Here is an 18227-nt window from a genome sequence, read left to right as displayed (position 1 = left end):
GGGGCAAAGGCAGCACTGTCCGGGGAGCGGAGAAAGGAAACCTCGAGTTTCTTTGTTGTGTAACTCTTTTTGTCCGAGGATTAGAGAGGGTTTGTGGCTTTCTTTGCTGATTCAAGTTGTTGTTTTTTTTTTTAAAAATGCAGGGTAGTCATGAGTAAATTCCTCTTGGAGAAGCTGTCGGGTGAACTTTCTTGTGACTCTCTGAGTTTATCTTTGGCGGCTTCTCGTGTGTGAGGAGCCGCACTGCCCGTCTGCCGTGCTCCGTGGCTGGAGTTGGCAACGCTCCCCAGAAGCACTGTAGATAACGTGAGACCACGTTAAAAAAATAAAAGTTAAACTAACTTGTTATTATAACACCGTTTCTCGCTAAAACGAGCCTGGCTAGCAGCCCGCGGTTTCGTCTGCAAGTGCTACTGCCTGTATTTTTTTCAATAAATATGATTTAATTCAAGAGAGTTTGGGTCGAGTGCTTTGCTGGGGAAAGCAGACACAAAGCCATTGGAGTAACTCCTGACTGGTTTGCTAGTGTTTTATTTCCTGGCCCTATATTGGATTGTTTGTACTTTCTCTTAAGTTTTTCTCCCCAGCTTTCTCTTAAGTTTCCCTTTCAAAAGTCTTAAATTTGGTTTGGAAATGATGAAACAATGCCTTATATTATTGTGCTGTAGTGATCCTTTTTTTCTTTCTTTCTGAAAACACTTAGTCTTTTTCAATCTTTTTTAAATTTATTTTTTTTAAACAATTCCAATTCTGAATAACTTATGAGTAAGGCAGCCCACTTACTGTGCTGGGGTCTGGGCAATGCTTTTCTGCCTTCAGCTGGTATGTGTCAGTGTTTGGTTCTCAGCAGCCGCACAGGAAGTCTCACCATCCTGAGGAAGAGTCATAAAGTGTGTTGAAGGTTTGTTACTAAAACTGGACTGAAAATGTGCTAATTTTGTCTCGTCTTTGGAAGAAATAAATCATTTCTGACAAAAATATACATGGCTTTTCAGAGCTCCATTGCATGTTCCAGAAAAAAATAAAAAGTTGGCAAGGAATTGTGAAGGATTTCCTGTAGAATTGCTAGCACAATTCACACACAGAATAATTGTAAGAAAAAGTGGAAAATGGCTTCCTACATTTCACAGATGGTTTTAAAATTTTCTTTTTCAGGTTTGAGTTGATCTTACTAGCTGCAGCTATGGTGCAGAAGTATCAATCCCCTGTACGGGTGTATAAACACCCTTTTGAGTTAATTATGGCTGTAAGTATTAATTTTTGCTATATTTTTCTTCCTTAACAGTTCCTTCTGTTGCTAAGTACTTACTGGGCTCTGTTTGATAGGTACTGTAGAGCATATGAATTTGAAATGATAAGCAAAATATGAAAGTTATGTGTTTTGATGGTTTCTTCTCTACTCAGATTATTTTTTTTAGGTAGTGTTTTCTTTTTCTCCCTTAGCTTAGACAGTTCATAGATCTATTTTAAAATTAGAGCAAAAGTAAGCTTGACATGTAGTTCCCAGTTGATTACTAGGAGCAATCTATTCTAGCATGGCCGAAAGTGTCAATTACGTTGATTAAGAGATTGTTGTGGCTGTTATCTTCATCAGCATAGAGTTTGCAGGACTAGAGAGCATAGAGAAAGCCATGAAAGCAAGGATAAGCCTGAATGAGAGGATAAAGCCTTCTCTGAGTGTTGGTACTTGGGGGTGGGGGGAGGGGTAAGACTGCTAGGGTAGCCAGAGGTATGAACAAAAAACCTTTAGGGTGCACGGTTGCTGATTTGTGTGCTAATGTTACAAATAGTAACAAAAAAAAAAGTCCTAATTAGGTTCCCTCTTCTTTCTCTCTCCCTCTCTCTCCCTTTTTTCTTTTAGAAAACAGAAAGGAAGTAGCTATTTAGAATTTTAAAGTATATTCAGCCAAAACTACAGCTGTGTGACTTTCATGAGTTACAAAGAGCAGTTAAGGAGAGCGGTCAGGTCAGCTTCTACCTGATAAGAACAGTTAAAACTAAATAATAATCTCAATAGTAACTGTTTTGTTTCACTTGCTGGAAAATACTGTGTTTAATGGCTTCAGAGGACAGTTCTAATAATGTTAACAGTGTAAATATTTGGACAGATCACATGATTTTGAGTGCAGAGTTCCGTACAGAAATGATCCTTCGCAGTCACAGGGCAAAAAGGGATGAGATCACGCTACAGGGAATACTTCAATTTCTTTTTATCTTATTCCTGAAGCTGCCATCAGTGTTACACATGCAGGTCTCGCTCTTGCAAGTGCTTCAAGGCAGAGAGTGGTTATTTTCAGGAGTGGTGAGGAATCTGACTGTAATGTTTGAAGTATTTTAGGACCTTACTAGACTCTGACAACAAGGCTTCAGACGGTTTCCAATTTAAATTTTATTGTGTCTTTAACTAGCCCCCAGTGAAATACACTGGTTCTTGTTCTTAGATCAGCCATCCAAAATTAGTTTCTTGGACAAAAGTCTCTGGCTGTTTGCTAAACTGAGTCGTCTTTACCTTGTGGTTGAATTGAAGGCAAAAATTCTAAGTTATTTCTTCAAAGATATTTTGAGTCAAAATGCTGACACCAGGATTTCTCACAATGCGTTACTGGGTGTAATTAGAAACACTTCTGGCTATTAATGTTATCTTTGAGTTCTCAAACTGTTCCGTATTGTGGGGATAATATTTGAATAATAATCTTTACAAATATTAAGTCTTTTCTTACATAAAAGCTTTTCTCCTTTGGAAAGAAAGAGGCTATACTACATATGCAACTAGGATAAAACAACAGTTGAAAGATAAAAACAGTGAAGTAAGAGGAGAAGAATGCTTATGAAAAGAAACAGCTTAACAGGATACTTATGGAGACTAGAAGTTTAGATCAGTGATAATACGTAGTATTTACTTTGTCTATCTTAGTGCAGTGAGCTGTCACTTGAACTTGTTCAGAATGTGATCACTGGATGAGCATCCCTCTCCTGCCGTGTTGCTTCTGTTACTGGTTTTTAAAGCTTGTAAAAATTCCTGGTTGTGATATGTCGAAACTGTTCAAGCATTTTCTGAAGTATGCAGAGGAATGCCTTCATGTGCCAAGTTTTTTTAAAGAATATAAACAGTATATGATAGTTTTACACTTTTTGTTACTGTTTTCCCTTGATTGAATAGTGATTGCGTAAGTTGATGAAGTATTTCTGGAAGGAATATATTCCTGTCAAATTTTGTGCTTGCTAAAGTGGAAATACTATGTTGCATATTCTCAATAAAAAAGGTGCTATAATGTTATTTTAACTGTATCAGCAGCTCTTCTGAAACGAGGAACACATCCTGGCATTTGCTGAGCTTGAATTTAAGGCACCCAACAAAAAAACTTAACAGTATGGTTTTTAATGTTTGAGGTTTTTTTCTCTGTCCCTCTCTTTCATATACACCCAACCTTTTGGAAAATGTCCTCGGATGGAGGTTTACACCCACACACCAGAGACACTTCGCTGTCAGTAAAAAGCCTCTGCAAGAAGCTTTTGGTCAATGTGGCAGCAGTGTTCTTTATGCCGAGTTGTCTAACAAAAATCACTGTTTCTAGCTTGGGTCTTGTTGCCTGGGATCTCATCTTTGTCTGAAGGTACTGAATAATTTTAAAACTTTTATTTGGAAAATCATCCTTCATCCTCTGAGAGTTTTGTGGAACTGAAGAGGTAATTAATTCTTTAGAGCAGTGATGAAGATCACCAGTGTCAATGAAGCCCATGTGGACTGTAAAGATTTCCTGATGATATGTGTTTCAACTACAAATTGGAACTCATTAAGTCAAGCTAATATTGAGCTTTCAGATAGAGAAATCAGCATAAAATTCTTATTTTTTACAAGCAACCAAGTGAATGCCACTTGCAGAATGGGTCATTTACACTACAAACTTCCTATTTGCCCACTTTTCCTTTCCTGGGTTTCAAAGAGGTACTTGAGGGAGAATAAAGTACAATCAGCATTCCATTCATGCTGCTCTAGTGGGTTTTGAGGGAGCTTTGCTCTCTCTATGAAGGGTGAGTGCAGCTATATTAAGAGAAAAAACTGGGTTTAATTCTTCTTTGATCTAAACCAAGATTGACAAGACAAGTGTTTTGCGGGCAATTATGATAAAAGACTATTAAAACAGATGCAGTGAGAATTCTTTTTTTTACTAAGTTGAAGTACTCTTGAAAATGATTCTCTCTTACATGCTTCTCCGCTGAAGTCCAAAAATCATCTGTTGAACCCTGAGGTATCTTTGTGACAGTCTACTTCAAGGCACAACCTCTGATCTCTCAAGTCTGAGAGAATTGGTGAAGCATTGTTGCTTTATTATTAAAGGCAAGCTACATAAAATTTAATATAAGCTACTTCCCCTGAAAATTTCCTTTTACTGGCCAGCTGTGTGGTTCCAGATAGTATCTATGTCGCTTTGAAAACAGTAAGAACTGGATGCAAATCTTTTAATTAAATTATCTCCTGAACTTGTTAAGATTCTAGAATTATGGTCTAGAAATTATCACATTTTTGTCTGACTCGCTTAACATAGGCAATATAGTTTTACCAAATGGTTACCAGTGGTGACACGATGACTTCTGGCTGCTCTGTGGCATGTCTGCAATAATCAACTTCTTGAAAACTCTGTGTGTGTATATATATATATATTTTTTTTTTAAATAAACAACCAACTTGCACAGCTGTTCATTAGACTGAATAGAATCTTGCCTCGTTTTTCCCTCCTGCTCAAGTTGAAGTTTATGTAATGCTGGAAGCAGCTGAAATGTGGAAAAATGACTGTTTACTTAGATTCACTTGTCAAGTTACCAAGGTTAAATGTATTTGAGAAAAACTGAGAAGCTGCTTTTATAAAACTTTAAAGATTATAGTTTCAGTTTTTTATATTAGCTTTAAAGAGGTTTACATTTAAATTAATATAGGGACTTTGATGAATAAGTAGTTCCTAATGTTAAAAGGCAGTTAAAAACTTGAATCTTGAAGCTTTCTTAAAACACATGAGGCTAAAATTAACTTCGGAGATTCACAGCTCATTTTCAGTCTGACATGCATTAGATAATTCCCCTTGAGTTCAGTTTCCAAAGTAAATTTAAATAATGAATAATCAACTGCTATGACATTCCAAGGGTGGAATTTATGCAAATAGAAAATAAGTTAGATTTTAAAAAAAAAAAGATCCCAAAACATAGAACCATTGACCAGAACAGTGGTTTTGTTTCTGGAAGTGGAAAATGTATTGATCTTCAGCCTCTTTAGAAAATGTCCTATTTACAGCCACAAAAGACTTACTTTCAGAAATAAATATAAATAATAATGTGACTGAACACAGCAAGCGTGCTGTAAATCTATGCTCTTACGTTTAGTCAAATTAATGTAGTTTTTAAGAACTTGTGGCGTTGTGAAAACTAAGATTTTCAAATCAGCTGTGACAGCAGGCAAACTTTCAAAGGCATTTTGCAGTCTTTTGAATACCTAAAATAATGTTTCCACTTTGTTAAAGTTCCTGGCATTTGTTAGCTTCCACCAGTGCCAGACAACTAAGAGGAGTCTCTAGGTAAACTAGTCATCAATGTCAGGAGATTGCAGTTGTGGAACGAACACACTTGCTTTTTATTTAAAAATAAAAATAGCAATTAACCTTGCACTGCCGTCAGGCTGAAAACTATTTCCTTCCGAGCTGCATATTCTCATCAAAATAACTTAAAAAAAACCAAACAAACCACCCTCATGTTTTTCCTTTGTTCTAGAAGAATATCTAAAATATCTAAAGCATGAGTCTTTATTTCCTAATAAATAAAATGTGTAGCACCCTTCTGACTGTATTGTAATTTTAATAGTTCAAACTTGCTGTTTTTTGACAACGGCCTGACTGGCTTTCTTTGGTTTTATAGATCTGAAAAAAAAGACCCCAGTCTTTAAGGTAAATCTCCATGATCTAAAGTATCCTTAAATTACAGGAAAGTAATAAGATTGTAGATGGCATAAATACGCTTCAGTGATAGAGTAGATTAGAAAAAAATTATCTGGTTCTTTTCAGATTGGCAAATCAAAGTAGAATCCCTTGATCTAGATTGTAATGAGTTTCCTGATCAGGCAGTATATCATCTTTTCATTCTAAAGGTTATTACATTAAAATGTCATTTATAAGAAACAATCAAAACTGTATCAAGTTAAGTGCCACACCTGCTCGTAAATCCCTCCAATTTTTCTCTTTCAGTCTTATTTTCCTTTTCTTGGAAAAAATGCATCCCATGTATCCTCTGAAGAGGAGCTGAGAGGCCGATGAGAAAAAGGAAGGCGTTCTCCAAGTGCTTTTGAAAGCACAAAGTAGGCATTAAAGGTATAGAGAAGTAATTATTCCCCAATGCAGTGCAGCTTTTTGAGGGTTTGTGGTGGACATTTGGAGCTGCGGGAAGGGAGCAAACCCCGTGTCTGCTCATGAAGCTGCTCGGCTGTTTTCCCTCTGTTTGTGTGGCTCCCAAACTCTCATCTACTTTTCTTCCTGTCTTTGTTGAAAATTCAGGCTTATTTGCTGTTGGAAATGCATTGGTAAAACGGCAGTGGAACGGTGCCTTCTATGGACTTTCTTATTTTATATTAAGCGTCTGCAGTTTAACTGCTGTGTTGTGGTGGAGGCCTCTTGTGTTAGCACACGTTGTAAGAATAAAAGGAATTTTTGGCCACCTGTTTGGAATGAGCAGTGGTTAACAAACGTAAGAGTTAATGTGAGCACTAGGGAAAAATATTGACCTAGCAGCCTGCTTACTGGGCAATTTGTGTGTTAGTTCATAGCGTGCTAAGATATTTCCATGGCTGGCTGTTTCCTGTTTTTTGTGGGCAAACACATGACCTGACTGTAGCTGACAGCTGCAGTTCTCTTGTTCACCAAATGCTTTTAGTCAGTTTTTTTAAGAAGTCTTTTACACTTTAAAAGCTAAACCACCACTACTGTCAAACTCTGAAAAAATGCGTCAGAAGAAGAAAAATATGTATCAAAACAGTTCTTGTTGCTTTGTTCTGAAAGCGCTCCAAGCTTTTCACCCTTTGCAGGTGTTCTATCTGAGTGGTGCAAAGTGCTGCTCTCGGATCTGTTGATCAGCCCAGTGATGTTGCCTTTAAATTAAAAATCTCAAATTTAAACACATGGTAACCTGGCAGAAAGGAGGTGGTTAACCCATTCTGCAGAGTCCTAAACACCCATGATATTACTGTTATGATCTGGAAAAGGTGTAACTTCATGATCATAATTTAACTCATGGTTTGCCATTAAGAAGTATGTGAAAAAGTCCTCAAAACCCCATGGGAGAGATGGATGGTGTGTGTTAGGTGTTTGTTTTTTTTGTTTGTTTGTTGTTTTTTTTTTAAATTTAAAAAAGGTGTCTAATGAGGAGCCTGAGGTTGCTTAGAGATCAGAGACGTCAGCTGCAGATGCAGAATGAGGTGTTTCCGTATGGCATGGCCAGTTACAGGCACCTCCAGCTTGAGCAATCTGTGCTTCCTGTTCCCGTGGAGCTCCTACTGCTGCCTTGCAGCTGAATATTTGAGCTGCTCTGCTTTTAGGAAACAGGCACACCATGGAAGAGGGAGCAGAAGGAGAGCCTGAGGGATTGGAAGCAATCCCTGAGGACTTTCCATAAAGCACAATGAATCAGAGTCCAGATTTTGCAACACAGAATTGAGGGGTATTCATTCTGATTTTCGTAACCAAGATTGGTTTTGCTTTGCGCATAGTTTGGATTCAGTACTTTTCCGGAAGGAGTGTGGCGATGTGATCTTAAAACTGTTGTTCTGAATATAGAATGAATCTTCTGAGAATTTGCAAGGAAGTTTGTTAATTAGCTCAAGTTAAAATTAATTACAGGTTAGTCTTAAATGGTCTATTTTCTTTTCTCCCATGTGAATTTGTCTTCAAATTTTTTGTGTCGTTTATAATTACTGTGGATATATTCTAAATGAAGAGCTAGCCTGTTAGGCTGAATTATTAACTCTTTTTATCTCATACTTATGATATAGTTAAGATGGGTCAAGTTAACAGCTCAGGTAAAAAGCTAAGTAGGGCCTATTACAGGTAATTTAATAATTCAGCTTTCTCACAGTCAATTTGCATGCAGCCTGCTTCAGCTGTAATCAGTGACGTTCGAGGTGAGAGTCATGCCAAGAGCTCATGCAGTGGCAATGTGGCTGGAAGGCCTGTGTTGAAAGGACTGGCTGGCATCATCTGAGCTCTACTGCGGTGTGGGGCAGCGGTGCCAGAAGAGTAAAAGCAAGTCATGAGCCATCAGAATTTGAGATCAGATCTCAAGGTCTTGGCTCTTCTCTGCATTGCTTTTGCTCGAGTAATGGTGATTTCCAGCCAGTCCATGAGTTTTTCAGCTTGTCGTTCATGGACTTGCTCTTCTAAGGGTCAGAGAAGCATAATCAAATATGTGGTTTCCCATTATATCTAAGTTGGTGTTTCAGCTTGCTCTTGGTGCATTCTTGCAAAGACAGGTTCATCAGCAAGCCAGTTCAGAAAGACAGGCTGGCCAAAATCTGTCTTGGGGGGGAAAAAAAGGGAAAGAAATACTTTGTCAGCCTGATTTCCTCCTCTGGCTTACTTCAGGCTGATGACCACCCATGAGGGGCAGGTGCTCATCCACCCTATGCTGTTAGTGACCTGGTGGCCCCTGCCCATGAGAAGAGTCGGAAGGGCATTTGTCCAGTACAGACTGTGGGAGCCCGTGATTCTGCAGAGAAATAATTGGGGATCTGCAGTTAGAAAAATGCAGAAACCCATTGCTGTAACAGTAAATGAAGGGACCATTAGAAACTTGACTCAGCAGTCTTCAGGCTTGGTATTCTTTAGCAGTGCAAAGTGTTTGCAAATTGTGCTTAATGGCTTGGAGTTGTGGATTCTGAGAGTTGCTGTGGCATAAAGGAGAATCTGTCCTTACCTTAGAAAAATGAATATATTAAAAAAAGATATTTTGTATGCTCTAATGGGGTAGCGTGTGAGCTGACTGCTTGGCTTTCTTGCTTTGTTATTCATGTATGAAACTTCAGATTTAAAGGTTTTCTGTCTTGGATTCCTCTTGGTTTTTACTTTATGATAATAAGGTTTGGGGACAATATATCAGTAAATTTTAAAAGTTAGGTCGGAACCTAAGAGCTTTAACTCTGGTGACAGCAGAGGGATCGTGGGAGGGAGCAAAGAGAAGCTACTCTTTTGTATTAAAAAGTATTTTTTATTTAAACTTATTTAATTCTTAATTACATATGTTTGGGTTCTCAAATTAGCATTTCAAGACTTCATCGTGCTCAGATTTATGAAGTTAAATATCTAAATCTGTAGGGTTATGTATGTTTTGGATTACTTGTTAGAGATAATGACAACTGTTCTCATTCTGATGTTTAATATTCTCAAAACTTAAGTATAGATGTTTTTGGAATATATGCAAATCAATCAGTGTAACAGTTGAAAACTACATTGCAAACCCGTTAACCTCTCTGTGACTAACTTTCTGCCTTGCCCACTGCTGCTGTAATATATCATATTGCTTTGATAATAATAGGTCTCATTTAGTGAAATTGAATATTTCTCTGGTGATAGTCAGGATGGCAGTGTGTCATTTATATTTGTTTATGCCACAACAGAAGGGGAGCAGTTAGTTTCCTAATGAGAGCACTTCCTTTCTCGAGTGCATTGTGTCTCTTCATTTAGTGTAAAATGTGAATGCCATAGACATTAAGCCCAGTTCAGGAACATCATCAGTCAGCGGAATCCTTTCCAGAGAACATTTTTCTGGCTATTTCATTCAGTGTGTGTATTATACTGCTTAATTTGCAAAACTCTTTGCTGTGCAATTCATTGGCCTGTGGATAAATTCTTCATTACTGAATTCATAGCTCTATGAAATTACTTATTTCTATTGAAGTGTTTCATGGCCTGCATGGTGCAGCCACTGATGTTGTAATGAACAGGATTTAAAGCAATTTCCCTTGAACTTGTTTTGTTCTGTGCCAACTAAACCGAATCTTGCTTTCGTTTGTCTGCCTTTCGTTGCTGTAAAGGAGGCTAAAGAACACAGAACTGATAGTCTGTAATCTATTATTTTAATTGCTTTTTCGAAAAGAATCAGAGGAGTCTTGATCGTTGCTTTTTAATTGGCCTGTCTTTTGAATATCTTGGTGGTATATTTGTGTTTGTATTTTTTTGGGGAGCAGATTCAGGGGTGCAGAAGTCATACCACCTGAACATGCCAATGATGCATCTAGCAGTGGTATTACCTGGTTATTGATATTTTAATGATGTATTTGGATGAGAGGAGAAATTTGTGTTTAGTCTCCTAATGAGAACCACAGGACTGAATTGCACCATAAGGCCTATCTAACTAGGGTGCTACATATCGGGCGGTGGCCAAGGGCAGTATCTGCCTCTAGGGAAGAGGACAAGAATGAGATAAGCATATGGTAGCACTCTCTCAGGATACTCTTTGATCCTACAGCAATGTGTCTTGACAGCCCTTCTGGCCCACAATGTGCCCGTGGTCTCTAACAGTACTGCATGTGCTTTCTTTTCTGTGCCTGCCCAATTCCTTTCTGGAGCCAAGTGAACTCTGTCGTGACACCCTCCAGCAGGCATTTGTGCTTCATGACATGCTCTGTCAAGAGCTGTATCCTTTATCTAAAGCCTGGCTCCTGCTCGCTCGGCGTCACGCCACCTGCTCCTTGTGTTGAAGAGGCAGTAAAACCCAACTGACATTCTTTGTGCTGCTTGCCCTGTTAGATCTGTTAGATACCTCCCTCAGTTTTGAAAGTATTCTTTTTCATGGTGAAGTGTCTTAGTCTGCTTATTAGTTTATGATGCCATCTGAGGAACCACTGTTGTCCTGTAATGTTGACCTTCCATCATTAGTTTCTAACATTTTTGAGGGTCTCTGGGTCCATCATGTATTTATGTTTATGATTTTTTTAATGTTACATTTAACTTCCTAGCTCAAGAGGTAAATTGGCTGCAGGCCCCAGGCCCTATCATGCTGCATTTTGACGACATGCCACTGACAGTAGTGTATGGTCAAGATTTAATTTATATACTTTATACATTTTAATTGATTTGCTTAATAGAGTACTGCTGCTTTCTGCCTGGAAGCTGATACTTTGCTGGTCCAAAAGCCAAACTGAGACCTTTACAGTTGAGCCATGCTACTTACCTTGAATTACTGCCCTTTTGGCAAAGCTTTCTTTGCTGCGATGATTATACTCTTGCTAGTGAAATCACTCATGCAGTGCTTAGATGCCAGTTGCCTCTGGGCCAAATTAAAAACTGGTGGGTGCAGTTTGAGACAATGAAGTCAAACCTGTTTCACTGAACCTTCATGCTGTGTGGGGTATGATCTGGAGGGGGATCAGGAGACTTTGTTCTTTGTGGTAGTACAAGTCTAACCTTTCAGACAATGCTTTAATGAGGAATTCTGAGCCTTTACTGTAGCAATGCTGTAGTCATCCTTTCCTTCCCCACTCCTAAATTAGATTTTGTCTACACAGTAATAATTTTATTTAAAATACCCTAACATATTCCAGATGTTAACTGTGTTTTAACAGACCTGCTTATTGAAAGTGTCTGTGATTCTAAGACCAAAAAAGTGATGAATGCCAATTGCAGAACTCAGAAAAGTGAGACTTAAACAAGAAGCAGTAGAGCAGTAAGGAATATTTGACTGTTCCAAAAATAGATCCTCAGTGGACACAGTAAGATTGCAGCTGAATTTTAAAGTAAAACTGACTGCAGAGGAACCAGACATGCAATTTTAACTGGAAAGGAATGGGGAAGCTAAGTACCAAATTCTGCTTTCAGTGTGACAGTACCTTGTGCATTTGTGAGATGCCTGTTAGCAATACAGAATATAGTTGTCATTGTTCAGCTGCTGTAAGAAAAGTAATGGTTATTTACAAGCGGTGGTAAGACAAGCTTAATGGTTTACAGTCATTTTGATGTGTGTATCTTAAAATTTTCAAAGAAAGATATGTTCCTGTGTTTTGTAAAAGTTTATGTATTGCAGTTGTTGCAGAGAAATAGGAAGTGCTTGAGAATAGCTCACATTCCCCAGTAATCACATGTCGGTCTCCAAGCATTTAAGCTTTCACTGGCCTGTTGCCAGCCTTTGCTGTGATGCTCTTTTGGAGGTCAACCTCTTCTCCATAGTACTTTAACCTTGAGCCAAAGCAGTCGTGTCCTGTGCAATTGGGGTCAGAAGCCAAGTTTCCTATCCTAGAAATTACTGAAGTTGACTCTAATTGCAGGACACATTCTGTCAAAGGAAGTGGTGTGCTCTGAGCTACGTGGCTTCTGGGCCAGAACTGATTTCCATCTGTCTTGCTTGGAGCACAGGCAGAACCAATACTTATTTTCTCTGTAGAATAGTTTTGCACATGCATTTAATACAAAGAAGTTAAAGGGAAATTGCAAGTCAGTCTGATACGGCTGTTGCACTTGCTAAATCAGATGAAGTCTATATGTACTGAAGAGCAGCTTAGAGTATCATGGCTGTGAAGTCTGTCGTTGATGTTCCGCCTTCAACCTAGACCAGAGCAATACCAGTTGCTTTTTTTTTTCTAACCGGCAATTTGATACTGGTCTCCCAGTCACAAGCTAGCCTAACTTGAGAGCTTTCCCAGCTTACTCCAAAGGAAAGGAAGGCTGAAATTATCTTATTTACATTCAGCATGTTTGGGTTTTCTGTCCTTAATTTTTTTTTCTTGAGGAAGGAGTGGTACTTGCCCAACTTCTCTATCCTAGCTTCTTCTTTTAGAGGTTCATGTCTCAAGATTGTGCAGAGGCTGCAACTGAAATTAGTCTCGCTCACTCTAGTGGAGTGGCACTACGCCTTGGGCTCTTTTGGGTGCTCTGGGCTTCTTGAAAAAAGGAAGAGACTCAATGATCCTCTTGTGTCTGGGAGGCAAACAGGTGTAACTCTGAAACACTTACACTGGCTATCCTCTTTCTCCTCAAATCCCGCCCTGGTAGTTCATTTGTTCTGGAGATGGACATTCAGGCTCCCCTACTATAATTAAGTATCACACAGTTCCAGCTGTGCACATTTATTTAAGCAAACCACAAATTACTTGTATCTGTTTTAAAGAAAGCACTCTTTCAATTAAAGTACTGTTGAGGCCTGTCTGTGGTTATTAAAGATCATCTTCTACAGATAAAAGATGGAATGTTAGCCCTTGTCTTCAGGTCAGATTCCTTATCTCCAAACATTTTTGCCTGTAGAATCAGTTTACCTTTTACCACCAAAAGTTTGAATAAAGTTGCTTTAAATCAGTGAAGAGCTTAGTTGTTATCTGAAAGAAGATTGTGTCTCTTCATGTAGCAAAATAGCTCTTAGGTGGTTAAGAGCCAGTCTTCTTCCAGTGTCACTACATGCAGCTGGGTGCAGCAGTGAGGCCACTATGATTTTGCTGGTAAAGCTTCTCTGTAACCACTTTTCTGAAATGAAAATGCCCAGCTGTTGGGTAGTATGGATGCAGGAAGGGTACGTGAAGGGGGATAAAGTAGTGATAAGTATAGGAAGGGCCTATGTGGGTGTCTTGACCGGTCACGTCCCTCGTGAGAATAGCGGTTTCTGTGGCCATTTCTTCCGGTGCAGGAAGGCAGAGACTCTTTGCTTGCTTGGGTAAGTTGGTTAACACAGTTGTGTAACTCGACAGTGAATTACCAGTAAAATTCCACTTATCTGGGAGATTGCTTCATAGCTTGTTTTGAATCTCCTGCTTTATTTATGAGGACTAAATTATTTTAATGAAATATTAAAATGTTAAAGTAACTTTATTCATGCTTGTAAACACTGGGTGCTGAAGCTGAGATTCACTAGCTCTGTAGCCCACACGTTTATGCTCCAATAGAGAGGAAGTTTGCTTCAGACTTTCCTGTCCCCCAATAACTCCTTGCTCCTGGTTTTTTTTGCCCTTTTTATTCCCTACCTTGCTTTTGGTTTTGGGCAGTCTTAAGTAAATCTGCCATGCTTATTTTAGTTTAACTCAAATTTGTCAAATGCTTTATGAATATATATTATCAAGTATATCCTTGGATTGTGTTTGATGTCTTCTAGAACGTTTAATAGCAGTAGAAGAGAATTAGTTCTAAATACTGTTAATGAAAATTATACTAATATGAATAATCTTATCTAGTCCATGTATACTTAGCATGAATTTCTCCAGAATATTCTCTGCAAAAGCTACCTAAAGATGTACTTGTTGCAAACAGTTTACTGTGATTGTCAGGTAAGATAATATCCCAAAGTCCATGTGATTATGTTTTGTGCAGTAAGGTTTTTTTAACTTTAGTAGGACTCTGGATGCTATCCTTGCATGGTGGCCTCAAAGGAAAGAAGACAAATCTGTTTTTAAGATGGGTAGCAAAGTTTTGAAATGTATGATCACTTTTACAATCAACCTGGATGATACAATGAAGACTATGCTTGCTAAGTATTCAGACAGCATTATAGCATATTTGCGAGTGCGTTACACCTCAGAGGAACTCGAAGTTGGTTTACAAGAACTAGCCTGCAGGGTACTTATTAGGGCTGTTTAAAATGCCAAGCTATGCATTTGGTCTATAATTGGAATGTGCTTAAAGCCAATAGTGATCAACACTGTAACCATGGAAATGCTGCCTGAACTGAAGAGATGAACAGAAATGCCAATATTTGTGTGTCAGTGCTATTACATTCACTTGAAGGTGCTTTGTAGCAGTATTAACACATGAAAGGTCCTGTTGTCAGAAACCCAGGGTGGTATGTGATGCGTTGTACAGCAGCACTCTGAAGTGCAAGCTACTGAGCCTACAGTTTCACTTCTAATAAATACCATTTCCGTGGTGGTTCACGATTTTTGTGGTTGGCAGTACGTATAAACTATTGTGATGCCTGGAATTTAACATGAAACTGTTCCTTTTACACCGCAGAAGACTCAAAGAGATTAAGTAGGTGTGAAGTAGCCTGGACTGTCTCTACAGACCTGCGTGGAGATAAGCGTTGATATTCCTGTTATGGGTAATAGAGCTTTGTTCCTTCTCAAAAGCCACAGGGTCTCCATTCCAAAAAGTTGTTTTGCTTCCACTCAGTACATCCTGTGCATGTTTTGGGTGGCTGGGGGCAAGTGCTGTTTGCAGTGATGGTGATCCAGAAGCAAACAAAAAAATTGTCTCTAAATTTTTATGGTCTCAGCTACAGTAACTTATTTGGGCTAAAGCACAGAAATAGTTTCTGTGCTGCTTCCTGAATCCATGGAGATCTTTAATTTTTTGAATCAAAGCTCTTCATCAACCTTGTGAAGTAGCCATTGCATTTGAGTTTAGTTTGTATACTGAGTTATTTTGTAATGTCATGGCCAATGTCCTCATTGCTTTCGGATGCCTTCTGTTTCAGGAATTTGCAGAATGCCTGTGAAGGTCAGAAGCTTCTTGCCGTGTTTCTAGGATTTCAGCAGTAATTTGCTGTACCTGTTCTGCATGTGGCAGGCCTGTTAACCTGTTTGGTAGAACAAATATGTATTGTTTATTCTGTGGTGACATCCACCAGATTTTTATTAGCTCTGTTCATACCATGTAGGGTACATTTGAAATGTGCAAGAAACATAACCGGATACTTAGCTTTAAAGTACCATGGGCTTCTAATACAGCTAAATATAAAAATAGACAGAACAGTCCTGTCATACAAAGTATTGAAACCTAAGATTTTATATAGTTAAGCTAAGGGATGAATTTAAATGTATTGGAATAAATCTCATCTTCCCTCTTTCTGTGTGGACATTTGCAGAGTATAAGTGGGTCATTCATAGCAGTGTAGGGTCTGACTGGTTAAATCAAGAGGACCCCTTTAAACAAATGGAAGTGGGGATTATACTCTTCTGTACACCTAATAAAAACTTTCTTCTATGCAGAAAACTCCTGCGTGACAGAGGAGCTGTCAGTGTTTAATGGCTTAAATTCCAGTGAAAGAAATATTTTCCTGTCTAGCTCTGCTCATAGTTGGTTTAATTTCCCTCAGTTCCTGGTTTCCTGGAGAATTTCTCAGGAATTTAATTTCCATTCCACAAAAGGAAAGTTGAACTGAGAAAGCTCAATTTTCTGGTGTGACTGGGTCCAAATGCTTTTCTAGAGACAAGGATACTGTAAACAGCACATCATCTTTGCGCTTCATGCTCTCATAATGAAATGGTTTCTGTAGCGATCTTCAGTGCTTGTAGGGTTGTACAAGCTGCTTAGTGCATAGGTTGTTAAACACCTGGGGGTGTTAGAAGTGCAGGGAACACTTTGAGACCTGTGCAGGGTCCAATGTCTATATGGTCATGACTGAATCAGTGTGTTACTCTTGAATTAGTTGGGTCCTTGATCATCTGAATACAAGAGACACAGACTCGGGCTATAAATTTGAGCACCAGTTCAATGCAGTGCCATAAATACAGCATTATAAGAATCCGAATATCATGCTGCTATAAGTTCTTGAAAAACTGATGATTTTTTTTTCCCCAGATACTTCACCTAAAAGTTCTGTTCATCACATTGGAGAATATCTGAGGTTGTTTGTCAAGCTTGCTTCTCTCACTGTTTGAGAAATTAATTAACCTTCAATTAGAGTTAATGAATAGAATCTGTGCAGAGTAGATTCTTGTTAGTACTTGTCTCATAATTTGTATAATAGTGTGTATTTGTGTGGTCTATATTTAAAAAACAAGCCCTCCTGAAACCCCACAGAATCTCAAACTAAAAAGCCACTGTATGTCAAGGATTTGATGCATAATTATATAAAACTTTAACAGCCCCCTTTATGAAAATTTTAGGCGAACTCCACTGTTGTGAAAGTTTAAAGCTGGGGTGTTTTTCTGCAAAGTAAAAGCAGTTGGGCCATCTTGGGAATGCTCTGCTTTTGGGAGACTGTATGTGAGCAGTGCAGACACTCTTTGCTCCCGGTGCTGTAAGCTTATACTCTAAACATGCTAATAATAATTTAATCAGGAAGTCCTAGGTCAGTAACACTTTGTATGTTTGTGTAGTAAACAAGAACTTTTTAGCCTCTAAAATGAAGCAGAATGCTTGTCTTATGGATATTGACTTGTCCTATTGATTTTTCTGTGTAGCTTATAGAAGTGTTTTTTATTTTACCTTGGATATATTTAATAGTCATGATTAACATTTAAGAGGCCAAATTTCCTCTTGTACTAAGAAACAGAAGGTGAAGACAGTATACCCAATTCCTGAGTGACGTGTGCCACAACAGGGTAAAATGCTTTTGGATTGTAACGGAGGATGGACAGAAGAAGGACAAAGGAGAACATGGCCAGGATGCAGTTGCCAGTGTGGCAAAGCGTGATGGAGGAAGAGGAGAGTTGTGCAACCTTTTGCCTGTGGATTAGGGCAAGGGGCTACTCAGATTTGCCAGGTGAACGGCAGTGAGTTCTTGTTTTAGGAGATGCACTGGAATCCATCCCACCACCCGGTGCAGCTGTCCGCTTGGAGCCATCTGCACGGCTGTCATTGAGTGTTCTGCCAGCTCTTCTCTGCTGTTCACACCCTTCTCAAGCACAGCTCCCTTTGTAAAGGCTGGATTTTCCTATCTTCAGTGAAATTCTGCTCTTCGGAGTAGAAGAGCTTTTCCTGTTCCAAAAATAATGTATTAAAATGATGGTATTTTGAAATGTGGGACGTTGGGATTTGGTTTCTTTTTTTAACAAAACAAGATGGAATGCACAGCCTTCTTCTTTAATGGATGCTTGCTGCCTGCTTAATTTGTCTTGATGCTCAAAATCTTTTGAAGCAGCTCTCGTTCAGTTGAAGGATTATAATTTTTAATTCAGACAAAGGGCTTCCACACAAGGTATTTCCTGATGTACTTTCTCATTGCTCAAATCCAGTTCAGTGGTAAATTGTTATGCAAACATTTTGTTTGATCTTGCTGTGATAGCCAGCAGGTTAACCATTGGTGAATCTTGCTGGAAAAGCTTTGAAGGAGCGTGTTTTTTTCTCATTTGATTTTTTTAAAATACTTTTTTAGTAGAAGTTGCAGGGAAGGCTTACACTGATTTTTTTTTTTCCCTTTTAAAATAGTTTTTTTAAGAAAAGTAGTGGGGACAGTCTCTTGCATCTAGTATCCACTTTTACAAATACCAAATGTGCAGTAGGTTATCATCCCAGTACTTCGTAAGTCTGACTCGTTGTACTGATGGCACAGACTGG

At 38.6% G+C, this 18227-nt stretch overlaps 1 protein-coding gene across 1 annotated transcript in view; it reads left to right on the top strand.

Annotated features, from left to right (window-relative positions):
* Positions 1-1183: 1183 nt before the first annotated feature.
* The window catches only part of SEC14L1 (SEC14-like 1 (S. cerevisiae)), a 40684-nt gene continuing 23640 nt past the window's right edge, over positions 1184-18227 (top strand). The window contains exon 1 of the mRNA XM_010190575.1: positions 1184-1246. Coding sequence (XP_010188877.1) covers positions 1184-1246 — 63 coding nt within the window. The remainder of the gene's footprint in view (positions 1247-18227) is intronic.

This window comes from Mesitornis unicolor, unplaced genomic scaffold (assembly GCF_000695765.1).
Source record: "Mesitornis unicolor isolate BGI_N332 unplaced genomic scaffold, ASM69576v1 scaffold28378, whole genome shotgun sequence".
In the NCBI taxonomy this organism is placed as follows: domain Eukaryota; kingdom Metazoa; phylum Chordata; class Aves; order Mesitornithiformes; family Mesitornithidae; genus Mesitornis; species Mesitornis unicolor.
This window is presented reverse-complemented; position numbering and strand designations above follow the sequence as displayed.